Genomic DNA, 26,082 nt, shown 5'->3' with positions numbered 1-26,082 from the left:
GGCTTGGGTTTTAAAATGAAATTCATTGTCATTTACATCGCAAGAAAAAAATATGGCAAAAGAATAATAAAGACCAATATGCACACATATGGCAGGTGAGAAAATAGTTGTCCCCACTCGTCCCGGGTTGGGTCTCCGGTGATGCACTTGTGCAGCGGCATGGCCGAGAGGTAGTGAGGGGCGAGCTCAGCGCGGATGCTCGTCACACGGCCGGCGCTCGGACTGCAGCGAGTCCCCGCGGGCGCGGCGGCCATCCCGCTCGGGGGCCTTCGGTGCCTGCGCCGCGTCAGGCAGCGCGCCGGGCAGCCCCGGGCCATGGCAGCGGCGGCGGTGGGAGCGCGCGGCGCGGGGCGCTGGCTGGCGGTGCTGCGCAGCCGGGGCGCGTGCCGAGCGGCCATGGTGAGTGCGGCCCGCGCGGACACCGGGCCTTCCTTCGGCTGGGTGGGGGCGGCTGCGCGCGCAGACCCGCCGCTCCCACGCCGCATTTCCCCCGCGCGGGGGCAGAGGGGGACAAGCTGGGGGACCTTCGTGAGTTCGAGGTCAGCCAGGGCTCCGTAGCGGACCCTGCCTCAAACAAAACAGAACACCCCAGCTTCCGCCTTAGTTTTGGAGCTTGCTCACCGGGAAACAATATCGCGGGGGTTGGGGGGAATCTAAATGTGAAAATGAGTCTTGAAGCCAATGATGGGCGGTGACCATTCTGTGTGCTGAGAGCGGTCCTGGGGAGGCCTCCGAAGTGACTGGCTAACCGTGTTGTCTTGGGTCAGGGGGCTTTAGGAAGAATTAGTAGCCTCTCCACCTCCCCTTTCCCTGTTTTTAAAAGGCTCATCGATTTTTCTCACCACTTTTAAATGGGGACATTTAGGTTTCTTACTTAATACTTTCAAATTTTGGCTTTGCGTTGGGACCTGGAATTCTGCATCTAGCGAGGCTGAGGCAGGAGGATTACTGTGCAGCAGTGGAGGAGTGCTGTGAGACCCTTCAAAAGGGGACTGCATTGAGGGTGTGAGGGGTGGAGGGGAGGGAGAGGAAACCGAGGGTGAGTTTTTGAACACGCAGCTCCATCTAGTGGAAAATGTAGCTTGAAGCTCGCCCTTTCATTTACAGGCTCTCTTTAGAGCCCATTTGATAACGTTTTTTATGAAACGTTAGACATGATTTATTTTCCTGTAAAATTTCTATAATGAATTTACAGAAGTAAACAATTTTTCTTATATTGCACAGTAGAATTGTTGAAAATTATTATCATTATCAGAAAATCAGGCTGATAATGTCCACTGTTTTTGACTAATGACTTTAGGGAAAAAAAATTTTTTTTCTGGTGTAATCCAGGACTAGTCATTGCATTTGGTTAACATTTCACAAACGAATTTAATTAAAATAAAATTCCATACAGATGTATTCAGGTACACTAAACTCCACTCTCTTTCCTCCCTGGTCCCTTTCTTCCAATAAAAGAAGCAATTAAACTTCATTTTGCTTTGTCTTTAGTGGATAAGTTTCATGTAGCTGAGGCTGACTTTGAACTCAGATACATTCCTGCTTTCACCTCTGAAGTACTGAGAGTACAAGCATGTGCCACCACCCTCGATGTGAAATTTCTTTAACATGTAAACCAGCTTAAATTTCTACACAGTGTGATTGCTGCCGCCTAGGTATATTTCAGGGCATGCTCCTGGCCAAGGAGCTGGTGATCATATAAAATTATGGTGTCTGGGAAGGAATGAGTAAACAGATTTGATTTGAATGGCTACCATGTGCCAGAGTCTGTGTTGGGCACCATCACATTTAAGATCTCTCACACCCTCCTTTCAGCCTTTCCTCCCTCCCTCACCCATCTTTCCTTTCACCTTATAATAGGGATGTAGACCAGGCTGGCCTTAAACACAGAGATCCACCTGCCTCTGCCCCCCCAGCACTGAGGTTAAGGCACACATCACTATGCTTAGTGAAAGATCTCTTTAAGTCTTTCAAAAACCAAAAATTGCAGATGGACGCATATTAATTAATCCCAGCATTCAGGAGGGCAGAAGCAGGTGGATTTGTGAGTTCAAGGCCAGCCTGGTCTATACAGAGTTCCAGGACAGCCTGTACTATGAGGAGAAACCCTGTCTTGAAAAACAACAAAACAAAACAAAAAGCAAACCAAACCAAACATTCCTTGGCATTTTGATCCTGTCAAACCCTGTATAGATGGAAGGACCCTGGAACCCAGAGAGGCCAAAGTTAGCATCCCACAGTAAAAAGTTAGAGAGCTAACTGCTTACACTATCCAGCCCCCGTGGCTCTTTGCACCCCCTCCACATCTATGAAAAACGCGCCTCGGCTGTTAGGAAGGCTGGAAAGATGGCCTAGCAGTCAAGAGCACCAGCTGCTCTTGCAGAGGACCTGGGTTCCATTCTAGCACCCACATGGTGGCTCCCAACCATCTGTAGCTTCAGTACCGGGGACTCTGATGGCTCCTTCTGGCCTCTGTCAGCAACATACATGCACACAGTGCATATGTGTGCCCAGGCAAAACACATAAAATAGAAATAATTAGATCTTTAGAAAATAAAACAATAAAAAAAAAAAAAAAAAACCCAAAGGGTTCTGCCGAAGGCATGTCTTTGCAGTGCCCTTGGAGTTCTGTAGTTGAAGCATCTCCATTTCAGTCCTTTCTACAATCCCTGTTGTTGGGTGGACATCCTGTATGAGCTAGCCTGCATACTTTGGTCTCCGTAAGGTTGTGGATAGCCTAGCTCCAGAGAAAAACAGCGCCTTCTACAGCCTCTGGATGACTACGGCAGAGCCCATAGTGTGAGCCAGAAAAACTAACAGTTGTTTCTTTCCTGAAATGCTCTGAGTGGACTTAAAGTCTTTAGGTGTTTGTTAGACAGGCGAGATTGTTTCCTATAGTCGACCCCTGTGTGGAAAATATCAGAACTCAGTGGGTTTGGTTCTGTATATCTGTGATCCCAGCGCTGAGGAGACTGAGGCAGGGCGAGGCCTGGGCTAGTGAGAACTTACCACCATCGCCCGCATGCCCCCCCATGAGAGGGAGAGAGGAAGACAGAGATAGAGACACACATACAAAGACAGAAACACAGAGATAGAGATACACAGAAACAGAGAGAGACAGAGAGTCAGAGACACAAGGAGAGAGACAGATTTCAGAACTACCCCTCCCTCCTTTTTGTGGAGACATGATTTCTCTGTGTAGCCCTGGCTGTCCTGGAATTTGATCTGTAGACCAGGCTGGTCTCAAACTCAGAGGTCCACCAGACTCTTTCTTCTGAGTGCTTGGATTAAAGGCGTGCACCAACCTGCATGGCCATTAACTTTTAACATTAAACGCCTATTCTGGATTCCAGGCCTTTGAATGTTTCCATCCATTGTCATTCTTCCCTTTGTATTGGGAGGAAGTAGCTGCTGTTTTACCGAGAACGAACTAGAAAACAGGCGCAGGGACATCTTTTCCGCTCTTCACAGGACAAGTTGTCAAAGGGGAACATGTTTGTGCCTTTTTGACGGTCTTAATGTCTGTGAGAAAAAGTGTGAGGAGTCCAGAAGTAGGAGTGAGTTGCAGCGTCATGTTTAGAATCTGGAGTATGATGCTCTCTGCCTTCACCCCCAGGGTCTTCACCCCCAGGCTCTTCAACATTAGCTCTGTCCTTGCAGGCAGAGTCTTGATGGGAGTGTCCCATTGGAGCCTGCAGCCACCTTGCAAGGAGATGAGGCAGGAGGGGGCCATGGGACTTTAAGTTGGAATGAGAAGCTGCGTTCACAGTTTATAGAAAGGTGTCCACGGTGTTCAGTGTTTTCAGTTAGCAAAGAAAGGCAAGGGTTGAATGGCCAAAGGGTTGAGTTGTGACTACCACCCGGAGAGCAGGTATGAGTGGACAATGCACACAGGTACTGTGGATGCGCTGGGTGGTTCAGTGACACACAAAGAGGGTTTGTTTTACTGGTGCTTTTAATAGGCTTTTTTTTTTTTTTTTTTTTGCCTGTGGACTCCAGAGGCTGTTATACAAAATTCCATGGAAATGTATGCTTGGTACCCCCTCTATAGAAGGGCTTTCATTATATATGAAAGAGAATAGACATCTGTCTTAGTTAGGGTTCTGATGCTGTGAAGAGACCCCGTGTCCATGGCAATGCTTATAAAAGACAGAGTTTGATTGGGGCTGGCTTACAGTTTCAGAGGTTTAGTCCATTATCCTCAGGGAGGGAAACATGGTGGCGTGCAGGCAGATATGGTACTGGAGGAGCTGGGAGTCTATATCTTGGTCTGCAGGCAGCAGAAGGAGACTATAAGCCAACTAGATGTAGCATATGAGACCTCAAAGCCTGCCCCCACAGTGACACACTTCCTCCAACAAGACCACACCTTCTAATGGTGCCAACTCCCTATGGGAGAAGCATTCAAATACATGAGTCTATGGGGTCATTCCTGTTCAAACCACCACTGCATGCTAAGTAGCTCACCATGTGAGTGAGCTGTAGAGACGGAAGGTGCTGGAAGTCCATTCTAAGAGCAAAGGTGAGGAGTTAAGAGTCCCACCAGCAGCTTCCTTAAAAAGCTGTTTGCCTCTTTTGTGCATCCTGGAATTTCGTGGCATCTAGGAAGGCCAGTGGAAGGCTTAGTCATATCTGTAATAAACCAGAGTTGCTGAATTGTGGAGTCTTGAGTAGGAGACAGGATACCAGCCATCTTCTGTACGACCTACACAGCTTGCCTATCTTGAGAAGAAAGGAATGAGAGATGGGTAGAATTTGTTTCCCTTGACACTTTTCCCCTGCATCTCTTCCTAATGAGGTATACGTTTATGGAAAGAGGTTGACTAAGTGCCTACCCCTTCAGACAGGAAATATGTTTTCTTCCTAGTCCTCAGATGCACAGTGGTTGACGGCAGAGGAGAGGAACCAACTTATTCCTGGCTTGAAAGCAGCAGGGTGGTCGGAATTGAGCGAGAGAGACGCCATCTACAAAGAGTTCTCCTTCAAAAGTTTCAATCAGGTAATTCCTGTGAATTACTGATGTACCAGGTTCTGGCTGCATGTCCTGTCACTGTTTCTGTGACTCCTGCCTGTCTGGTCACATGTGGATTAGGATCCATACCCTCTCTTCCTTATGAGTTAATGATAGAGACCATCTCTGTTGACTTGGGCACTTCTGGCTCTGGGCAAGAGTTTGTGTTACTTAGAAAATCAATACTGTATGGTGGTGGTGGTGGTGGTGGTGGTGGTGTGTGTGTGTGTGTATTTAATTAAACATTTAAAATTGTTTATTTATTTTATGTATATAAGTACACTGTAGCTGCCTTCAGACGCACCAGAAGAGGGAATCAGATCCCATGACAAATGGTTATGAGCCACCATGTGGATGCTGGGAATTGAACTCAGGACCTCTGGACGAGCAGTCAGTCAGTGCTCTTAACCACTGAGCCATCTCTCCAGCCCTGGTGTATATTTGTAATCCCAGCACTTGGGAAAGTGAGACAGGATTATGAATTCAGGGTTAACCTGGACTACATAGTGTGTTCTAGCCTGATCCGAATTGCAAGACTTTATCCAAAACACACACACACACACACACACACACACACACACACACACACACACACACACGGCGGGGGGAGACAGACAGACAGAGACAGGGAGAGACAGAGAGATGGTGGGGAGGAGACAGACAGAATGAGATGAGTGGATATCAGATTTTGAAGCTGCTATAGCTTTGATTTTGCGATGGGGAAGATATTTAGTCTATCCTGAATTTTAAATAGTGGTAAATAAGGATATGAATGTTTCCCTGTATACTAGAAGGGTGCGTGGATAAAGCTGGCTGAGAGACATAACCTCCTTGCTGTCTCTACTTTTTCAGGGCACTTAAAATAAGTTTCCTTGTATTTGTGCCTCTAAATTCTCTCCTAAGCTGCACCTCACTTCCCACCCCTCTGGCCTGCTATCCAGCCCGTGATCATTTCCTCAAACTCTGATCTCCCCCTTGGAGACTCAACCTTCACAGGTAACTGTTCTGTGTGGGCCCCACCCTGTTCAGAGAGTCGTCTCCCATGACTTACCCTTCGTGATTACTTCACCGCTTCTGTGTGAGGTCATTGCTTTTGACTGGCTCATGTTTGCTCAGTTACTTTAGTAATCCTTTGGACAGATTTATTGTTTTTATTTATGTTAGGTGTTGGCATCTAGAAGTCAGAGACCATGTTTGCTTAGCTCTCCATTGTGCGTAACTTGGTTCTGAGCACAAACAGGTGTTGATTACCGTGTAGACATTGATTACAGTGCTTGCTGGTTTCTACAAGGGTGTGTGAGCACCGTATTCCCACCAGGAACCCTCGGCATGTTTTTCTGGTGAATGAATACCCTTGGCTCTACTGAGTTGCCTGCCCTGTTCTGTTTTCCTGTCCCCTGGTCAGCAGCCGCTTGCTGCAAGTCCCCAACTCCTGCGAAAGCATGGACCAAACCGACTCCCCTGTTCCTGCCGCCTCACGAGTTCTGCAGCTCTTGTCAGGGGTTTAGCACACTGGCTGGTGGCAGAGAGCCTCACTGGTACAGTAAGCTGTACATAGCTCCAGGTAGCCTTTTCCAAGCTTATTAAAATTCTTACATGTGTACAGCTTGACTCCTTTAAACCTGGGCTAATTTATTGGGCTTGAACACCTGGCTTAAAGTACTCGAGTGGTCCTGCCTTGGGCCCTGCCCCGAGTCTGTCCTCTAGCACACTGAAACCTGGGCGGGGGCTGGGGGGAGGAAGCTGTGTAGGGCGTCTTGGATTCATTGTGTCATCTCTCAACTGTCATGGTTCACAGCCTAGGCCTTTTCCTTCAGCTTTTAGGAAGGGGAACCAGCATCAGCATTACATCTGGGACTCGCGTCCCAGCAGGCTCTGTAACTTCTACCTAGAGAGTGGCCTGAGGTGGCACTGGTGTTGTGACCAGCTGACCCTACCCACACACAACCAGAACAAACCTGGAACTAACAGGGTAGGCCCTGCTGCTCATTGTCGCTGAGAGGGAGAGGACACACTGTGCGCAGTCTCTTAGGAAGAGCATTAAAGTCCTGGTGGTGAAGTTTGTCTTGCACTAATAGATCTGGAACATTCTGAGGAACCAGCTTTGTCCTCACTTGGTGTTGTCAGGGAAAGGGCAGGTTTGTGATTCATCCGTTTATGAATCTCACCTTCAGGGAGACTATACAAAGAAGATTGGGCTAAATGGAGAAAGGCATTAGCTGGTAAGCTAGGACTTGGAGTGTGTGGCACTGACCCCTTTCATGTCTGTGGGCAGAGAGCATCATGGTCTTCTGCTTTTCCTAACTCATGATGGCCCCAGGATGGCCTAGTTGCTGTTATGTTCAGAAGGGGAGTAGCGGCTGCTGTGGTGTGCACACCCAGAGACCTTGTGATACCTTAGGAGACCAAGGCAGGGAGACTACCAGTGTGGCATCAGCTAGGTCTGTGAAGAGGGTCTCTGACTCAGAGAATAATACGAAACATGGGCAGGTGAGATGGCTCAGCAGGTAAGAGCCCTTGCTGCTAAGCCTGATGACCGGAGTTCAGTCCCCATGACCCTCATGCTGGAAGAAGAGAATTGGCTCCCTAAAGTTGTCTCCTGGCCTGCACACTTGCACCCCCATAGTGCACCGCGCACACACACACACACACACACACACACACACACACACACTTGAAAAATATTTAAAAAGAATACACAAGGCAAAAAGAGAGCACTGAGGCCTGGTTAGTCCCAGGCTGCCTCTTGGCTCTTGGCTCCTGGCTCAGTAGCTGTCTTCCCCCTGTTTCCAGCTCAAGAGTGAGTTGGCGCCACCACAGAGCTGACAGTCCCTCACTTACCTTCCTCCGGGGCAGAAAACCACTTCTGTTTTGTTCTAGGTTTTTCTTGGTTTTGTTTTGTTTGAGACAAAGTCTTGCTGTTTAGTCTTGGCTGGCCTAGAAGTCATAGAGATCCACCTGTTTCTGCCTCCTGAGTGCTGAGATTAAACCATGGGCCATTGGGCCTGGAAGGGCACTTTGGAATTTTAGGACTAGTGTAAAGGGCTAATAAGACAATAGGAATGTAGACGCTTCCACCAGAACATCCCTCCTCATTGCTGTGCGGTCTTTGTCTGCAGCTCTAATGTACAGTGTGGTGACTGCATATACTGTTAAATATCTTTAAATACATCTGATTTAAAAAATGACTTGTTTTTAAAATTGTGTGTGTGTGTGTGTATCTATCTGGAACTCTGATGTAAGGTTTAGGAACTCAAGTCCTCTGGAAGAGCAGCAAGTGCTCTTTTTCTTTCTTTTTTTTTTAAGATTTATTTATTTATTACATATAGGTACACTGTAGCTCTGTAGCTGCCATCAGACACACCAGAAGAGGGCATCAGATCCCACTACAGATGGTTGTGAGCCACCATGTGGTTGCTGGGATTTGAACTCAGGACCTTGGAAGAGCAGTCGGTGCTCTTAACTGCTGAGCCGTCTCTTGAGGCCGCCCCACCCGTTTACATTTTTAACAATTCATTATTATATCTATTTATATCTATATCTAGGTCTATATCTAGATCTATATCTCTTTAGGCAGGATCTCAACAGGTAACTTAGGCTAATCTCAGACTTTGGATCCTCTGTCTAATGCCAGATGCACAGACTTTAGGATTACAGTTGTGTGACACTTATGCCCAGCCATTTTTTGGTTCTTTGAGTAGTCTTTTTCATTTTATGATGTGAAGTCTTGTAAAAAAGAGATTTATTTTTATTTTATATGCATGAGTGTTTTGGCTGTGTGTATGTCTGGGTACTACACTTCTATGTGCATTCTGGCCCACAGAGGCCAGAAGGGGGCAATGGAACCCCTGGAACTCGAGTTACAGATGGTTGTTAGCTTCTCTGTAGTGCTGAGAATTGAACCTGGGTTCTCTGCAAGAACCACCCGTGCTCTCAACTGCTGAACCATCTCTGCAGATCCACATGACGCCTTTTAGCCAGGTGCAGCGGTGTAGTCTGTAACCCCAGGAGTTGGGAGCTGGAAGCCGAAGGATCAAGACCAGCCGGGATGACATGGGACTGTGTCTGCAAACAATAAATAAAATGAAGCCTTTCAGGATTACACTTGGTTGAGGGTTACAGATTTTAAGTGGCTTGCTTATTAGTGTGTGTCAAATGGTATCACAGGCTTTGTTCTTTGTTTCATTTATTGTTGCGGAAAATGAGCTACCCGTTTTCAGAGCGCCTTCAAGTGATCTTGCCTCGGATAAAAGCCTGTTCTGCTAAGCTTAGGGCTCTTCTAGGCTTTGTTATAATAAGTAGCCAGCAGAATACATTTGATCTTATTTCCTCTGAGAGGTTTTATTCTAAAAGGTGGTTAGTTCCATATAATCTAAATTCATTTGATATTTTAAATGGGTATAAATACTTGCTGATTGTAAATGGGAGAAATCCCTGGCTTCTCTGGTATAGTTGGTGAAGTGGCCACAGGTATCCATCTTTGTTCTGCCTGCCTCTGGTGTGCTTTGCCAGCTCTGTAGTGCATCATGGTAGTTTGATGGTGCTGGAAAGCGACACTCTGACACAGTTTGGTCTCGAGGCCAGGAGTTGCCATGTTCAGAGTGCTTGGATCCAGAGAGGGTGGGGCTGGCGCTTCCAAAGGATTTTCTGCTCATGTAGACACAAGGAGGGAGAAGCTGTAACCAACATAAACTTGTTGGGCATTTGTCACCTGCAGAGGGTTGAAGGAACAGAAACGTCACCTAGAAATGTAGGTGTATGTTCCAGATCGTGAAACTGTGTTGTGTATGATGGGGTGACAGGAAACTCTGAAAAGGAGGACATCTTAAGTTTTACAAGTGCAGCCTGTGAGGTTTCAGTGCCAGCAGTTGGGGTCTGCAGCGAAGGAGCACACTCAGTGTCATCACTGGGCAAGCGGCACTGCACTAGTCTTGGTGCCTTTGGGCCTGTGAGGGCTTCAGGTGGAGGCTCTGTGGGGTTTCTTGCTGGAGAAATGGGGACCCCACGCTTTGTGAGCAGCTGAGTTCCTGGATGAGGTCCCACGCCTCTTCATCACTGCTTCTTAGTGGCCTTCCAGCCATAGCCCTTGGCTCCCTGAGATTGGTGTAAACTGGCTGGTCCCAGCTTTCCTTTCCAAAGGGGATACTTTTATGTTGTCTGACCCAGTAGCTGGGATAATACCTTCTGCAAGGCAAGGGGTGAGCTTTATTTCTTTTTGACCTATTCCTTGAACTGACCTCTGTGGCCTTTGAGAGATTGCTGGAGCTGTTGAGGGGTGGGGGAGGGGTGCCATGAGCCAGGCAGGCTCTCTGTGGTGGGGGTGTTTTGGGTACCCAGCGGTGGTTTGGAGGATTGTAACATGTGTCTCTTGCTGGGCCAAAAAGACAGCTTATAAGCGTAGCTGAACATTAGAATGGCCTCCTTTCTTTTTAAAGATGTGCATTGAAGCGTTTGCTGCAGAGATGGCTCAGTGGCTGAGAGCACTGGCTGCTCTTCTCGAGGACCAGGTTCGTCATCTACGTAGTGGTTCATAGCCATCTGTAACTCCAGTTCCAGGAGTTCCAGTGCCATCATCTGGCTTCTGTAGACACCAGGCCTGCATGTGGTGTATAGACCTATATGTAGTAGGCAAAATACTCATACACATAAAAATAAAATAACTAAAAAAAATTGTGCTGAAGAATTGGTAGCAGGCTTAAGGTTAACGTTCTGAACTCCTTGGTGACCTCAGCAGCCTCCTGACACCAGAAGAAAGGCCGACGGGAGTCCTGGTCCTCAGCTGTACATTAGTGGGACACACTCGCTGTTTATTCCTTATTGTGCACACCAAAGGTGCGAGTCTGTTATTACCCCTGAGAGAATATCTGATGCTGACAGTAGCCCCTCTCTACCCCGTCTTCTGCCCCCAGCTACAGAGATGCTGTTCCCGTGTGGGTAGACAGTGTCACTTTGTTTGAAAGTATAGGCTGGTGTTTGTATTTCTGACAGGATAAGCTGAAGGTTCATGATTGTCCCAGACAGTACTTCTGTTTAAGGTGCCCAGTGATGGCCTTTGTGACCATAGTAGAACAGAAGCAGGGAAGTGTCCTTTGGGGACTTTAGGAGTACATGGGGCAGCTCACAGGCGCCTGTAACTCTAGCTCCAGGGCATCTCATGCCCTCTTCTGGCCTCCACAGACATCAGCACTCACGTGCATACTTATCCACATACGGACACCCACACTTTATCTAAAAGTAAAGAAGTCTTTGAAGAATAAAGGCTGAGTTTTCCCTGGAGAATAGAGATGGTCATATTCTAGCCAGCGTTACCCCAAACTCAGGAAGCTGATGGAAGTTATTTGTTGCTGCTCACACTGGACACCCTCCCCTGAAGTTTCAGGGCCTGTCCGATGCTGCCAAGCCGTGGCGGGAATGCTGGTGTTGCTGTCCGCTGAGAAAGGGAAGTTGTGTTGTGTCTGGGCTCTTGATTCTGCTGTTCGAGCCATCTAACAGGTGTATTAGGAAAGCCCACAGACTAGACGGGGGTAAATGTAAACCAGGTGTCAGCAAGGTAACTGTGATGCCACACAGTGTAAAAACTGCTGTGGTCACCACGCTGCCCTTTAATAAAAATGGACTTTTAACTCTATCACTTTTTCTTGCTCGAGTAGTAAATCTTATGTTTACAGAAATTAGCCTGAGCATTTTATAAAAGTCAGACAGCCAAGAAATATCATTTCCTCAACAGTCTTTGTCTTGCCCTCTTGCAGATGGTGTAAAATCAGGTGTGTGAGGAATAAAAAAGCAATCTGAGCCGCCGAGAACGGCATTTCAGATTTATGCTTTGCAGATGATTCTGCTGTGGTTAATGTTTTTGTTGCTTCTTTATTGCTCTTCACAGACAATGTCCATGCCGCCTGGAAGGCACCTCGAGTTCCAACCCTGTCGCTATCCGCAGACCTTCTTCTAGAAATGCCCTAATAATTATCAAATAAAAAAAAAAATCATCGTGGAGCTCATCGACATAAATTTCACATCTGTAAATTGCCTTCATTAGTACAAAGCCCAAGTGTGGCGTTTAGGGTACAGTCCTTGAGTGGAGGTTACCAGGGTAAAGTGGGCAAGAGTGGCTTGCTTTAAGTTTAACTGACAAGAAAATCATGCTCAGGAATTAGGGAATTATGTAGGTGTTTGTTTTCAGACGGCGTTGCTGGAACTGCTTAACTATACTGAGAATGAGTTAGGAACTACGGGCCGGCAACAGCTGCCGACAGCAGTTGGAAGGAGGCCTTTCACGCGGCTTCCTCAGGATTTGGGTTTTGCCTTCCCCCGGGCTGTCTGTGTGTCTGTGTGGAATTCTGGTGCCTCACAACTGTGACAGAAATGTGGGTTCATGTGTGTCAGAACATGGAGACAGGGTGTTGGTACAGTCGCACCAACTGGGTCTGCATTCCAGTAGGTTGGGTCATGGCTGGTCACTGCCTTGGTCTTCTAGTGTGGGCAGGAAGGAAGGTTCTTCCTGGCTTTGAGCTTTGACTGTCCTGGGTTCTCTTCCTTCTGCTATGCCCTTTCAGGCTGGTTGGTGGGGTCTGCATGGGACTCTGGCAAGCTGAGGAGGGTACCCCAAGATGTGCCTGTGGGAGTGGAGTTCGAGGACAGAAAGGATGGATTGGTAAGGGCAGGGAGAATTTGAGGACCCTGAGACCAGCTCAGTGTGCTGGGCTCCAGGTGGCAGCGGAGCCTTGCGGGCACTGTTTCCCACTGCTTTGAGCTTGGGGTGACTAGAGCGGACTCTTGTTGCTTTTCATTTGGTTCTGCTGGTAATTCTCCTCAGCACCACCGGTTTCACATGCCAGGTCAGAGCGGAAGACACCAGGGACTGCCCCGTCCTCCTCAGGATTGTGCTCCTGCAGTGGGTGTCCCTGCCACCTGCTGTCACAGCAGAAGCTTTGATTTAGTCTCCCCTAGAGGCTCCCCAAGTATTTACGCAGCCTAAATGCCACAGTGCAGTGTCTAGTGTCTGCTTAAAAAGCCCCAGTGCCTTCCTATTGTTTCTTCCTGGGTATATTTCTTCTTCTCAGAGATTTCTAAAACTGCCCATGGACCTGCTCTGACCCTACTGTGCTCATGAAACCCTGCAAGGAGCTCCTCTATCTAGAGATTAGAATTGCTATCTGTGATGTCCCTTGGTTGTCCTCTCTGTTCAGGGTCATGTGGTCTGTAGAGGCCACAGGAAGTTAATGATGTTCGGGAACTGGGTTGTGTTCCTTGTATTGGGGCTGGTCTTTCTCTGGTCCCCGCCCCACCCACTGGCATCTGTCCACATCTGAGCACATTCTCCCACTTCTAGAATCCTCTTCCATACCCCATGGTAAACAACTAGCAAGTCACTTACATTAGATGTAACAGAGAGGGACAGTGTAGCTAGGCATGGTTGCAGGTACCTGGAACTGCAGCTTTTGGGAGGTGGAGGCAGGGGACTGGAGTTCAAGGTCAGCCTTACCTACACTGACAGTTTGAGGCCAGCCTGAGCTACACAAGAGCTTGTGCCCCAAAACCATGTAGATAAAGAAATGAATGTGAAGTAAATAAAGTGAGTAATAAAAAAGAAAAAAAAAAAAAAAAAAAAAAAACTAAGGAGAACCCCCAAGTTTCTCTGGGAAGGAGAGGAGAGGAACAGAGAGCATCAGGGATGACGTTCAGAGTTCAGACCTGACCTGGAGGAACCAGATCACTGCAGATGTGTCTTCTGAGCTGGGGAAAGAACCGGATAGGGCTGGGTCCAGCGAGCGATCATGCTTCCTGGTTTGGACATTGTTAGGTAGAAGCTGCTGTAAGATGTCCAGGTGCCAGCTCTGTAAACACGGTTTTATATCTGAGATCGGAACTCAGATGAGGTCTGGGTCATAGATCATAGGGAAGTCTCAGGCATGTGGGAAAAAGCCAGGGTAAAAGGTGGCCCCGTCCAGGGAGGAACTGTAGTGTTTGAGGGGATCTTGGGACTGTGACCATTCACTGCCAGGTGCTTGCAGGAGACCCAGGGAGACTTAAGAGAGAGAAAATGGGTTCATATCATATTCCAGAATCTAGAAGAAGACAATGATCCAAAAGAAGGGAGGAAGCAACCAGATGTGGTGGCACACACACAAAATCCTAGCAGTCTTGGGACTCAGGATTGTTGAGAATTGAAATTTTTCTTTTAATTGCACGTATTGGTTTGGGCCTGTGTGGGTGTGGCCTGCCACTGCACATGTGTGGAGGTCAGAGGTTAATCTGCTCGAATTGGTTCTGTCCTTCCACTATGTGGTGACTGAATTCAGATTCAACAGAATTGCTTCAGATTTCAGGCCAACATGAAATCCGGTTATATTGTGATTTCAAGGCAATGTAATTGTCAAAGGCTGCCATATGACTTTGGTTCCCTGGAACCCATGTGTATCGGTCACTTTTCTGTTGCTGTCATGAGTCGCCAGGGCCAAAGGCAACTTACGGAAGGAAGAGTTTATTTTGGCTTATGGTTCTGGAGGGAGAGGCTGCAGTGGTGAGGAAGGCGTGTTAGCAGTCAGAGAAGCAGGAAGCTGAGGGTTCACATCCTGAACCACAAGCCCGAGGCTCAGTGAACTGGAAGTTCACGAGGCTTTTTACTCTTAGAACCCACCCATGGTGGCACACACACAGACATGGGAATAAAGAGACATCTCCGCGAAGATGCTCTCTGACGGCATGTGCCAACCTTCACAACATAATGATTAAGCAAAGAGCAACGTGAGAAAGAGACACAAAAACTAACCACCAAAGACGGTGTAGGGTGGGTGGGCCTGAGGGCAGCCATGAGCCGGCGTGGAGCACATCTGCTTCTCTGGATCCTTGGAGCCTGTTGTCTCTTTCTCCTTTCAGGCTTTAGTCCTTGAGTTGTCTTCCATGTTGATGTCTTTTTTTTACCTCATTTTGAGGCTTAAGCATTTGCATCTTGGTGCTTTGGTGTTGACTCTTGGAAGTCAGAGCTAAAAATGAGGGGACCAGGACTTTGCCAGGGTGACGTGCTTTGCCAGGGTGACAAAGCATGGGGACAGGAGGATGCGAGTAAGTACAGCTTGGATCTCTCTGTTAGGATCTGGGTACCTTGGATTCAGAGGCTTGTGTGTGTGTCTCCCACTGAACCCAGTGTTACCTGGGTGTATTTGTAGGCATGAGGTACTTTGGTTTGGTTCATTAAGGTCAGTGCCATTAATCCCCAGTGAGCCTAACCTTTTTCTCCTTTTTGTCTCTTAAAAATCTCACTTGGGACTTTCCCTGTCTACCTGTTCCTAATGACAGATGGTTTCTGAGAGTGACAGATTCTCCTGGCTGCGAAGTGGCTCTGTGGTGGTGTGGGCAGTGATCGGAAGTCCTGCAAGGGACTTCTCTGAACAGAGTGGATGCCTTTCAGTTACTCAGTGTATTGGCTCCACAACCTCATCCACCCATAACTACAGCCCCAGTCTGTAGTGAATATTGGTGATCTGTGGGCTCATGCTTTATTCTTCCAAGACCCTAGAAAGCACCATGCTGGAGGCTGACACAGGGCTGTTTATCAGCTAACCAGTAGGCATTCATTTCTCATCCCACACAGCTCACCGACTCATAATATATGTTTGTCCGTGCACTCTCTGCATGTGCACCTGTATGCCAGAAGAGGGCGTCAATCCCATTACAGATGGTTGTGAGCCACCTTGTGGTTGCTGGGAATTGAACTCAGAACCTCTGTGTTTTCAACTGCAGAGCCATCATCTCTCCTTCTCTCTTTGGCTCTTTAAGATTCATTCATTCATTCATTCGTTCATTCTTTCCTTCCTTCCTATGACCAATAGTCCAGGACTCTTGGTATGTGTATATATATAGTCCATCTGCCCAATCATCTGTCCATCCATCCATCATAACTTGGCTAGTTTGGTTCTGGAGAGGTGGCTCAACATTAAGAACATTTACTGCTTTTGCAGAAGACCTGGGTTTGGTTCCAGCTCCAACATGAGGTCTCACAACTTCCTGTAACTCCAGGGGATCGGCTTGCTGTCTTCTTCTGGCCTTCTTAGACGTCTGCACACATCTGCACGTGCACGCACACACACATACACATTCACATATGCATAGAGTAAAATAAATCAGTAACTTGGCTGGTGTTCTGTAGAGAAGATAGTACATGAGATAGCTGGGGCTGGTGATACATTTTTATAATTCCAGCAACTTAAGGAGGCTGCAGCAGGAGGGTCACAAGTTCAAGGCCAACCTGAGCAACTTAGCAAAATCCTATCTCAGAGTAAAAATTAAAGTGCTATGGATGTTGCTTAGTAGCTCTGGGTTTATTCTGTTAAAAAGTACGCGTTTCTATTTAGCAATTATTTTTAAGGTTTTTGTTTGATTTTTGAGACAAGACTCTTACTACATTGCTCAGGCCGGTCTTAACTCCTAGGCTCAAGCAGAATCTCAGGTCTCCTAGTGCTTCGGACTACAGATGTGTGCTGTTGCCTCCAGCTTCTAGCGACTCTCTATGATGCATTATTTAACCCAAACAGCCAGATCCGTTATTTGTGAGGGTAAAGAGTCATAGGGGCGTGGGTGTAAAAGTAACTCTCAGAGGGGCTTTCTTACGCCCCCTCTTAACTCCTAAATAGCGCAGGATGTTTCTGCGCCCACTCTAGCCTATTTTCGCTCCTGAATAAAGGCAGACAGACTTGCTATTTTTATGAACAACTGGCTGTCACTAAGCGGGGCAGGTGCTGAGCTATTCTAACCCAACTAGGCTGCCGACACCAGCCAAATGCCCCTTTGCTTGCTGTCCACTCCTGCCCTGGCTTACTCTGGTCCACGTGTGTCCTGTCCTCATGGTTGCTCTCTCACACCGACCTCATGGCGAATCCTCCTGATCCATCCCAATGGTCTCTCTATACCTTTCTCTTTGTCCTTCTCCCTTTACCCTGACCCGGTGGTCCTCTGACGTTCTCTCCCAGACCCCCTGGCTTGGATCAGAAATCCTGTCCTATTGTCTTCTGCCCAGCTAATTGGCTGAGCAGCTCTCTCTTAACCAATCAGAGGTGATAGAAAACAATGTTTACGTGAGATATATATTAGAGATCTTTGACCATGCTCTCGTCCATGTGCACAAAGGCCTGTGGGGCCAGAGGTCAGCCTCGGGTGTCATCCCATAGAAAATCATCTCCGTAGGTCTTGAGACAGGGTCTCTCAGTAGGCTGGCATCTCCCAGTTGGGCTGAGCCAGCCAGCAAGCCCCAGATCCCTGCCTGTCCCACCTCCCCAGTCCTGAGCTCACACACTCCTACCACCACACTGAGCTATTTTAAATGTGGGTTCTGGGGATCAAGCTTGGTCTTCATGCTTACAAGGCAAGCATTTTAATCTACTGATGTGGCCCTAGCCTGAGAGTCACAGTATTTTATGGATAGTAAGTGTTAAAGGCCCACAAGTATTTTATATTATTCTGTAGCTCATGATGAGTAGCTAACAGTCTCTTAAGGTTGGCTCCTAGAATCCCATATTGCTAGTTGTGGAAAAGTTAGAGGAGCTAAGGGTTGGCTCATTTACGGAGGAAGTGGAATGTGGGTTTTAACCAATCCAGACACTGTAGCCAGGGACAACTTTTCATCTATGTTCTGAGAAACCTGTAGTGTAACCCAGAGACAGGTGACTTTGTCCAGGGATGTCTTATCTTAGAAAGCACAAACCCAACATTAAGAATTGAGTGTCTCTGCCCACAGGAGCTGGTGGTCTTTATGTATTTGGAAGGAAAAGGCAGCCAGTTTTCCTGTCGGTCGGCTTCTGGGAGGAATTTGACCTGACATCTGGTACCTGGTTCCCGATGCCGGGCCTAGAAAACATTAACTTATAGTTCTTGTCATTGGTTATCAGTCCTGGATCTTCTGCACATTTGAGCTCCGCTTCTGTTTGGAGGGGAAGAGCAGCAAGAAGCTGCTTCATTAGAAGAAACGGAAGGCCACGGAGAAGTAAAAACTCCAATTTCTGTGTGTGTGTTGGAGGACAGCAACTCATGTAATCTACTCTGAGGATTCTGGTGGGCATTCACCATGTGGCCAAGGCTGACCTTGAATTCCTGATCCTTCTGCTTCCATCTCTCATGTGCCGGGAGCCCAGGCATGCACCATGAAGCCTGGATAACACTGCAGCTTCCTAAATCACCGAGCACACGGCTGTGGATGCCGACATGTAGAGGAGAAGGCCGTCTTATTTTGAATGTCTTAAACTGTAACTATACAGCGTGCATTTGCAAGTTTGTATTTCTTCCCCTTTCTGTTTGTTTAAAACTGTGAGCTTTAAACAGAAATGTTTAGCCTTTGTGGTTTGTTGGTGCCCGTAGAGATCACCTAGGACTCTTACAGGAATGGAGCCATCATGGTGCATTTGGATGGTATGTTTAGCTGCACGAGTATGATTTTTTTTCCCTCTGCATAATGCATCTTAAAAATTGGAGAACGAAAGAATCAAATAAAAATAACCCTTCTGCTACTTTAGCGTGTGTGTGTGTGTGTGTGTGCGTGTGTGTGCATACACTTGTTCGCATGCTGGGTTCATGCTGTAGAAGCCTCAGTTGCTTCATTCACTTTGTGAGCACTTTCTGTGTATTTTCTTATGATTTTTGTTTTGTTTTGTTTGAGACAGGGTCACCGTATGGCCCAGTAAGGCTGGCTTGCAGGTGTTCTGCAAGGGCAACAAGTAATCCTAACCACTGAACCACCTTGCCAGGATCCACTTGAAGATTTTTAATGGTAGGATAGACAGTATCTCATGACACTGGAAGGTCACAGTTATCTTAGCCAGTACTTTCATACAGTAACCATCCTCACAGTGGACATTTTCCCAGCCTCCTTTTCCAAATGACCAAATAGTAATACACTGTCTGTTCAGCAAGTCAGACCATGTCCCTCTTGCATTCTTAGGATGTTGTGCCCATTGCATGGAGGTCAGGCTCGGATCCAGTTAAGAAGTAAATTAAGCCTGGTGTGTAATTTCAGGACTCAGGAGGCCGAGGCAGGATTGCACATTCAAGGCCAGGGCTTTAAAAAAAGAAAAAGTAAATAGAAATCATCACCTAGATAGGAATGATCTGTTAGAGCTTTTTAAAAAAAAAAATGGCAACCTTGGAGTTACCTGAGAAACCAGGAGGAGCATGTCACGCTGTAGGGCTTGTAGCTACTGTTCTGTTGGCTCAGCTTAGCACAAGGGTCCAAGGGATATTTTCACAGAAAGCTTTCTCTTTCTGAGAGGTTTTTTTCCCCCCAGATAAAGAGGGCTTGTTTAATTCGGGAAGAGTTATTTCGTGGGAAATTAAATATTTGTAAATCCTCTGCCACATTTCCACACGTGTCAGTTCTCTGGTGAATGACGACTTTGTAGGGCTTGGGGAAGGATTTCCTGAAGGCAGACGGTTCTGTGTTCCCCGCTTAGCTGTGTTTTTAGCTCTGAGTCCAGTAGGTGGAGGGCTCACGGCTTTCCCTTCCCGTTAGGCTCTGGGTGATGTTATGCGTTCCTAAACTTGGAACAATGATCTCTTGGAGAGATTTTTAAGAAACAGTTTTGCCAAGTAAGGGGGTTTCCTTGGGTATATTGGTGATGTCTGTGGCCTTTACAAAGGGCATCAGAAGTGCTGTCTGGGCACTGGCACCCAGCTACTGCACAGGGCCCATAGACACGGTAACTATGACATCTTGCCTTGGTATGCTCCGTGGTGTCTGATCTGATCACATTGCATGCTTGGAAATCATGAAAGAAATGTATTTTCAAGTCTCAGTATATCACTTTTTCCCAACACTGATCAAAGGTTTGAAAACTAGAATTATACGTAGTCCGCAGAACTGTCTTACACTCTGAATCTTTCGGCCATTTTGTTGAAATATACCTATGTCTCCTAAGTACTGAAAGCCTAATATCCTTTAACCTGAACGACAGAGGTAAAGTGGGTTTTATGTGAGACATTTAGCTGTGAGCCACATCTTCAGCTTTTTATATGCCACAGTGGTCTTGTTCCCCCCTCCATTGTCTGATAGCGAGGTCATTTTCAGTCCTCTGAGAAATCCTATTCCCAGCCAGATGCGGCTCATATATTAAAAGTAGCACCTGTGGCTAATATCAGAGCGGCTTACCATAAATTTACATGGTAACTAGGATTATATCTGTCAGGACTGTTAAAAAGCATCTAGATTTAATTTGATTTCCAGTATCGTAGGAGCTATGCAACGTTTTGCTTCATAACTATATTTTAAAAGTTAAAAATCAGTCCATTGTTAAGTTTTACGGCACCCCCAGTGCCCATTAAGTTGATTTGCTCAATGGAGGTTGGGCGAAGCAACCTGGCTACATTAAGATCGGAAACCGACCCATTTGTGACAAATTTAGTCCTTTCGTGTGACTCTTCTCCACGTCTCTGCGCTGATTGGATTCAGGTGTAGCTCGTGTCAGTAGTGTTTAACCTCAAAAGAGCGGCGGTGGGATTGGGTTGTTGTAAATTACGAAGCGCTCTGCGTTGGCTTGTTTAAATGTAACCGGATCACTCAGCTGCATCCGCCTACACCAGTGGTGTGGTTCCAGAGACATCTCAGAAAACTGGGGTGTCTGCCCTGCTCCTTCCTAATCTGCTCTGTTACCCATTGTCCATCGAGTCTTGTCCATATGTCCTGGTTTACACACCTGCAGTTATAAAATTGTTTGGGGTGCTATTGTATCAGGTTGTTTCACCTCCCAGCATTTATGAATACAATACTGATCCTACATAAATCAAAATTATTTACAAGTTACAGAAAGCCTGTTTCTGCAAATTAGATGTGAATGGTGATTTTTTTTTCTTCTTCTCGTTTCCAATGATTCCTTGACACAAAACCGGGAACATGTTTGTGTTTGTAAAAATTAGTTCATAGCGCAGAACTGAATTAAACATTCAAGCCAACCTTCTGGACATTTTATAGTTTAAAATATGTAAGCAAAACATAAACCAGTTAAGAAATAAACAGAAGTCTTTTTCTTGGTTAGGAGTTGCTTGCCTTCTGAATGAGACAGGACTAATGTTCAAATTGGTGCTGAGGTTGGGCCTTGGGCAGCCTCTTAGTACAGGGTCGTGACCCCGGGTGTACACACTTGCTTTGATTACAGGGAGCGTGGAAGTACTTCCTACCTGGGTTGACCTTCTTAAAAATGTTCATTATTTATTTTTAAATCTTATTTATTTTATGTGCATGGGTGTTTTGTCTGTGCATGTGTCTGTACACCATGTGTGTGCCCAGCTATGTGCATGGGTGTTTTGTCTGTGCATGTGTCTGTACACCATGTGTGTGCCCAGCGAGTGCCTGAAGGGATCAGAAGAGGGCGACACATCCCCTGGGTCTGGAGTTATAGCTGCCATGTGGGTGCTGGGAAAGAACCGGGGTCTTCTGTAAAGTGAGCAGTGCTCTTAACCACTGAGCTGCTTCTCCAGAGCATTTTATGTATTCTTGAGACAGGAGTTTCCTATGTATTAGCAGTTTAGGAAAGAAGGGGGTGAGGGCAGACACCCCATTTTTCTGAGATGTCTTTGAAATCACACCACTGGTGTAGGCTGATGCATTCCTAGCTGGCCTGGAACCTCCTATTTCTCCTCCCAAATGCTGAAATAACAGAAGCCCCCCTTTCCCGCAACGCCCAGCTGCTGGTCCATTTTAAATTCCTCCTTTCTTCCCTTTTTCCTGCCCTCCAGGAGACAGCTTCTCACTGTAGGTGCAAGCTGGCCTCAGAGTCACTATGTGTCTAAGGCTGGCCTAGAACTCACAGTCAGCCTGCCTCAGCCTTCGAAATGCCAGGATCACAGACGTGTGCAACCACAGCTCTGTTAGTAAGCGTTCTGGAGTGAAGAGTTTGTTGTTTCTAAAGATTTGTTTCATTAGCCAGGTGGGGGTGGCACAGCTCCCTTAAACACACCCCTCCAGCACCCAGGCAGGAGGATGTCTGTGAGTTGGAGGCCAGCCTGGTCTGTATAGTAAATTCAGTACAGCTAGGGCTATATGAAGAAACCCTGTCTCAAAAACAAAACAAACACATACACAGTGATTTTTAAAAATATTTATGGCCAGGTGTTAGTGAGTGCCTTGAATCCCAGCTCTTGGGAGGAAGGGGGATCCAGCCTGGTCTACAAAGCAAGTCCAGGACAGCAGGGCTGAGAGAAGCCCTGTCTAGAAAACAAGACAAAATTTACACGCGTGTATCTATGTAAGTATGTGCTACCTGTGTGCAGATTGCCCTTGGAGCTGGAGTTAGTTATGGGTGAGCCATAACATCTGTGTTCTGGGAACGAAATTCAAGCCCTTGAAAGAGCAGTAAGTGCTCTTAACTGCTGAGCCATCTTTCTAGTTCCAGATTTTAAGGGTTTTGTTGTTGTTTGTTTGTTTTTTGTTTTTGTTACTGGCCACGGCATAGGATAGGCAGGCACTCTAACCACTGAGCTACATCCCTAATCCTCAGAAGCAAGTATTATTATTATTATTATTATTATTATTATTATTATTTGAGCCTTGGTTTCAGCAAGGAAGTGAAACAGCATTTAAATTTACTCTGATGAGGGTTGGTGAGATGGCTCAGTGGGTAGAGAGGTACTTGCTGCCGAACCTGAGGGCCTGAGTTTGATCTCTGGTACCCACATGGTAGAAGGAGAAAACCGATTTTCACAGCGTGTCCAGTGATCTCTATGTGAGTTATAGCCTGGGTGCACACATGGGTGAGCATGAGGGCACACACATACACACATGCCTGAATGCTTGTGTACTGAGTGAATGTAATAAAAATTAAATTATTATGTGAACTATCATAGGAGGAATGATAGTTTGTCATTTGTCCATAATTACCATGGGTAAAATGGTAATCTAGTGTATTAGCAGGTAGACGTAATCACTTAGTAGAAAATATCATCGATGGCCAGTTGGAACCCCGGAGACGTTTTAGGGGGGATTATGGCACCTCTTTTTGTCCCCAGGATCAGATGATTTCCTTGGGTGCTGTGAGTCATTCTCCCTGTGGTTATTGGTGGTGGGAATGGATAAACATAAGACATCCTTGTTTTGTCCTGTTGGTCTGTTTCTTCTCCAGCCTCTTTTTTCTCTGTGGACTCTTTGTCACTGGCCTCAAGGGGCAGCCACTGGGACCCAGGGCTGGAAGCCTGGGAGATGCTTGAGAGACACCAGAGCCATGGATGGTAACTGTGGGCATCACAGACTTGCAGGAACAGTCAGGGTTGGAAGTAGACTCTGGCATTTCCAAATCCATTGAAGTTTTCACAGTTTATACTGAAAGCAGAAAGGAGCAGGACCCACGGCTTGTCTCCCTGACCAGTTCCTATCTTCTTCTTGGTTGTCTGTTGCAGTTGGAAGCAAAGATATGCCTCTGTTTCCAAGATTTTATTTGATGTTCTGCTGGGGCAGAAACCCCAAAGTCACTGAAGACATACCTCTTCAGCTGCACAAACTGCCCAGGAACTGCATCTGTCCTAAGATACTCTTTTAGAGGACTGTTTTTTGAGAACAGAAATAAAGCATTAGAAGAACTGGTTATTTTTTAAAGTGGACCTATATTTCCACACAATACAGAAATGAGATAAACTTAAAATAATCATTGCGATGCCCAGTAACTGCCTTTACCACAAGTTAATGCTACATTACCTTAAGTAGTGTAGATGTTGGGAAGTGACTATAATTTAAAGTTAAATAGACCAGCTTACAGCGCTGGATAGTCACAAAGCATTTGTGCATGCATTGACTTATAAGGTAATATTTAGCTTGGTTCTTTCATAAATAACATTCCATGTTGGAAATGAAAACTGCGGTATTAACTGCATTTTTATTTAGAATTTTGTTTTAAGCCATGCAAAATTCTGTCCCATAATTGGCTTTTAGGATTATTGTATATGAGCAAAGTATATATTTTCTCTAATGAAATCCTTACTTGGAAAAAAAATTGGCTGTCATAGTTGGCTAAACAAGTATATGTACACACACACACACACACACACACACACACACACACTCACTCATGTATATGTCTGTATATATTCATATTACATAAGAATTTTTTTATTCATTCTATCCACACATGTTTATTCGTTAGATACAGCCAGTGTTTAGGAAATCATTAAAGATGAATTTTATTTAAAAAATGTTACTTCGTTCTACTAAGACTGTACTACAGAGGAAGAGGGAAAGAAGGAAGTTAGTGTATGTTGCCTCCTTACCAATTAACTATTACCTGCTAAAAAGCACATGAGACCTGCACAGCGGACATCCGCTAATCCAGTGGGTAGCCGTTCCGGGCTCTAATGCACACTGTTTTACACGCTAACCGTTTTGAAGTTCCAGGCCAGTGCTGACCTTTCACATGTGCCCCGCTCACAGTAGGATCTCCACTCATTGCTTCCTGTCAGAACGGATTACAGTGACACAGCCCAGGGCTCACTTTGACTGCAATTAAGTTTTTGATCAGAATTATTTCGTTCACAAACAATCACATTTGTTAAAATGTTACATCTGTCTGAGAGCTGCTGGCAGCCTGGCTGTTTATCAGTGGGATGTGAGCGTAAGTCATTTGTCTTTCATAAAACGGCAAGCAATCTTACGTATGTTATTTAATCCTCTTTCTTCTGCCCGTTTCTGCCTTTCATTTATTGGGTTTGGAAGGGAGCGACGTCCTGACAGCGGTACGACACAGTTTGGAGATTTGGGACTTATTTTTGGTGTAGAACAAAATTATCCAGCTGGGACCCAGGACGCAATTATTGTTTCCAAAAATTGTCAGTGGCGATTCTGTTTCTGCGTGAGATGTTTTAGCGCTGTGGATGTGGAGTGAGGGTTTGGTTCGTGGCCTGAAGTCCTGTCCTCTCTGTGCCTCTAAAGCACAGCCTCTCAGTCTTTCTGGAGCGCTTTTGGAGTGTGTTTCCAGTTCTCTCACTGTGGCCGTGAGCTTCGGTGCCGGAAGTGAGGCCAGCATCCCTCTGCTCCTGGCTCCTCGTTTTCAGAAAGTGCTTTTCTTACTACAAAATGGCAGCCGGGACACGGGGAGCTCTCTCTGCTAACTGTCTTCTGTCTGCCTGTGATGTGGGCTCAGCAGGCCTGTTCGCATTTCCCTGACATCCTTCACGACCCCACTGGCTCTAGACATGTCTGCATTGCTTGACAGTTTGTGTCCTGCATGGGATCGTTTGGGGGCTGAGGTAGGCAGAATGCGACTCAGTCTCTGCCTTGGGTTAGTGGGAACGGAGCCTAGGAAGCTGACACTGAGGTGGCAGCAGAGGGACAGAATCGAGTTGGAAGGTGATGAAGCCCGAAATGCTTGGGAAATGTTAATTACTTTAAATATATATATGTATACATTTAGAATACCATTAAAGGGAATTTATTGCCAGGTTCTAAAATACCGTATTATAACCTAAACCATTTCCCATTTGTTTTGACGTAGCTGGGCTCATTTATTACTAACTCATAAAATTACAAGTGGCAAAAGAAAGCCATTGCACCCCCTGAAAACTATTTAACTTTAATTTTTTAAAGCTTTTTAATAAAGTAAGGCCTAGTTTCATATCTAAAATGCAAAGGTTTGACTTGAATGAAGTACTGTGACCACTGGCTACATTACAGCGGCTCTCATTTCCCTTGTCCTCAGATTTCTGAGCAGATTTTTCTTAAATCCATTAGTGTGAAGGAAAAAAAAAAACCACATCTTTTGTTTTTTGACCATGTTTATTGTTTAAAGAAATACTCAACAGTATTGAGAGAAAACTCCAACTTGAGACCAAGCATACTGAATTTTCATTAGCTTTTATTTATTGTTTGTTTGAGTGCACACGTGTGTGCAATCGAGTGCTTGCATTCCGGCACGTGTGTGGGAGCCAGAGGACAACTATGGTGGTCAGTTACCCCTTTCTACCTTGGGTCCTAGGAATCAAACTTAGTTCCTCTGGCTTCGTGGCCAGCACCTCTACCCGCTGAGCTGTCCCCTGTGTCTCTTTTAACCCTAAAAGGATGATTTAGCGGTATCAGACTGGATCACTTTAATCAATGTAGCTTTTTTCTTAGT

At 46.2% G+C, this 26,082-nt stretch overlaps 1 protein-coding gene across 1 annotated transcript in view; it reads left to right on the top strand.

The window, feature by feature from the left end:
- The first annotated feature begins 283 nt into the window (after positions 1-283).
- The window catches only part of PCBD2 (pterin-4 alpha-carbinolamine dehydratase 2), a 45,397-nt gene continuing 19,598 nt past the window's right edge, over positions 284-26,082 (top strand). Inside the window, exons 1-2 of the mRNA XM_080931506.1 lie at positions 284-399; positions 4,868-4,999. Of these exons, the coding sequence (XP_080787632.1) occupies positions 316-399; positions 4,868-4,999 (216 nt within the window). The 5' untranslated portion in view covers positions 284-315. The remainder of the gene's footprint in view (positions 400-4,867; positions 5,000-26,082) is intronic.

The sequence above is a fragment of the Micromys minutus genome (assembly GCF_963924665.1).
Source record: "Micromys minutus genome assembly, chromosome: 1".
In the NCBI taxonomy this organism is placed as follows: Eukaryota; Metazoa; Chordata; class Mammalia; order Rodentia; family Muridae; genus Micromys; species Micromys minutus.
The sequence above is the reverse complement of the archived record's forward strand: the minus strand, read 5'-3'. Positions and strand labels throughout refer to the sequence as shown.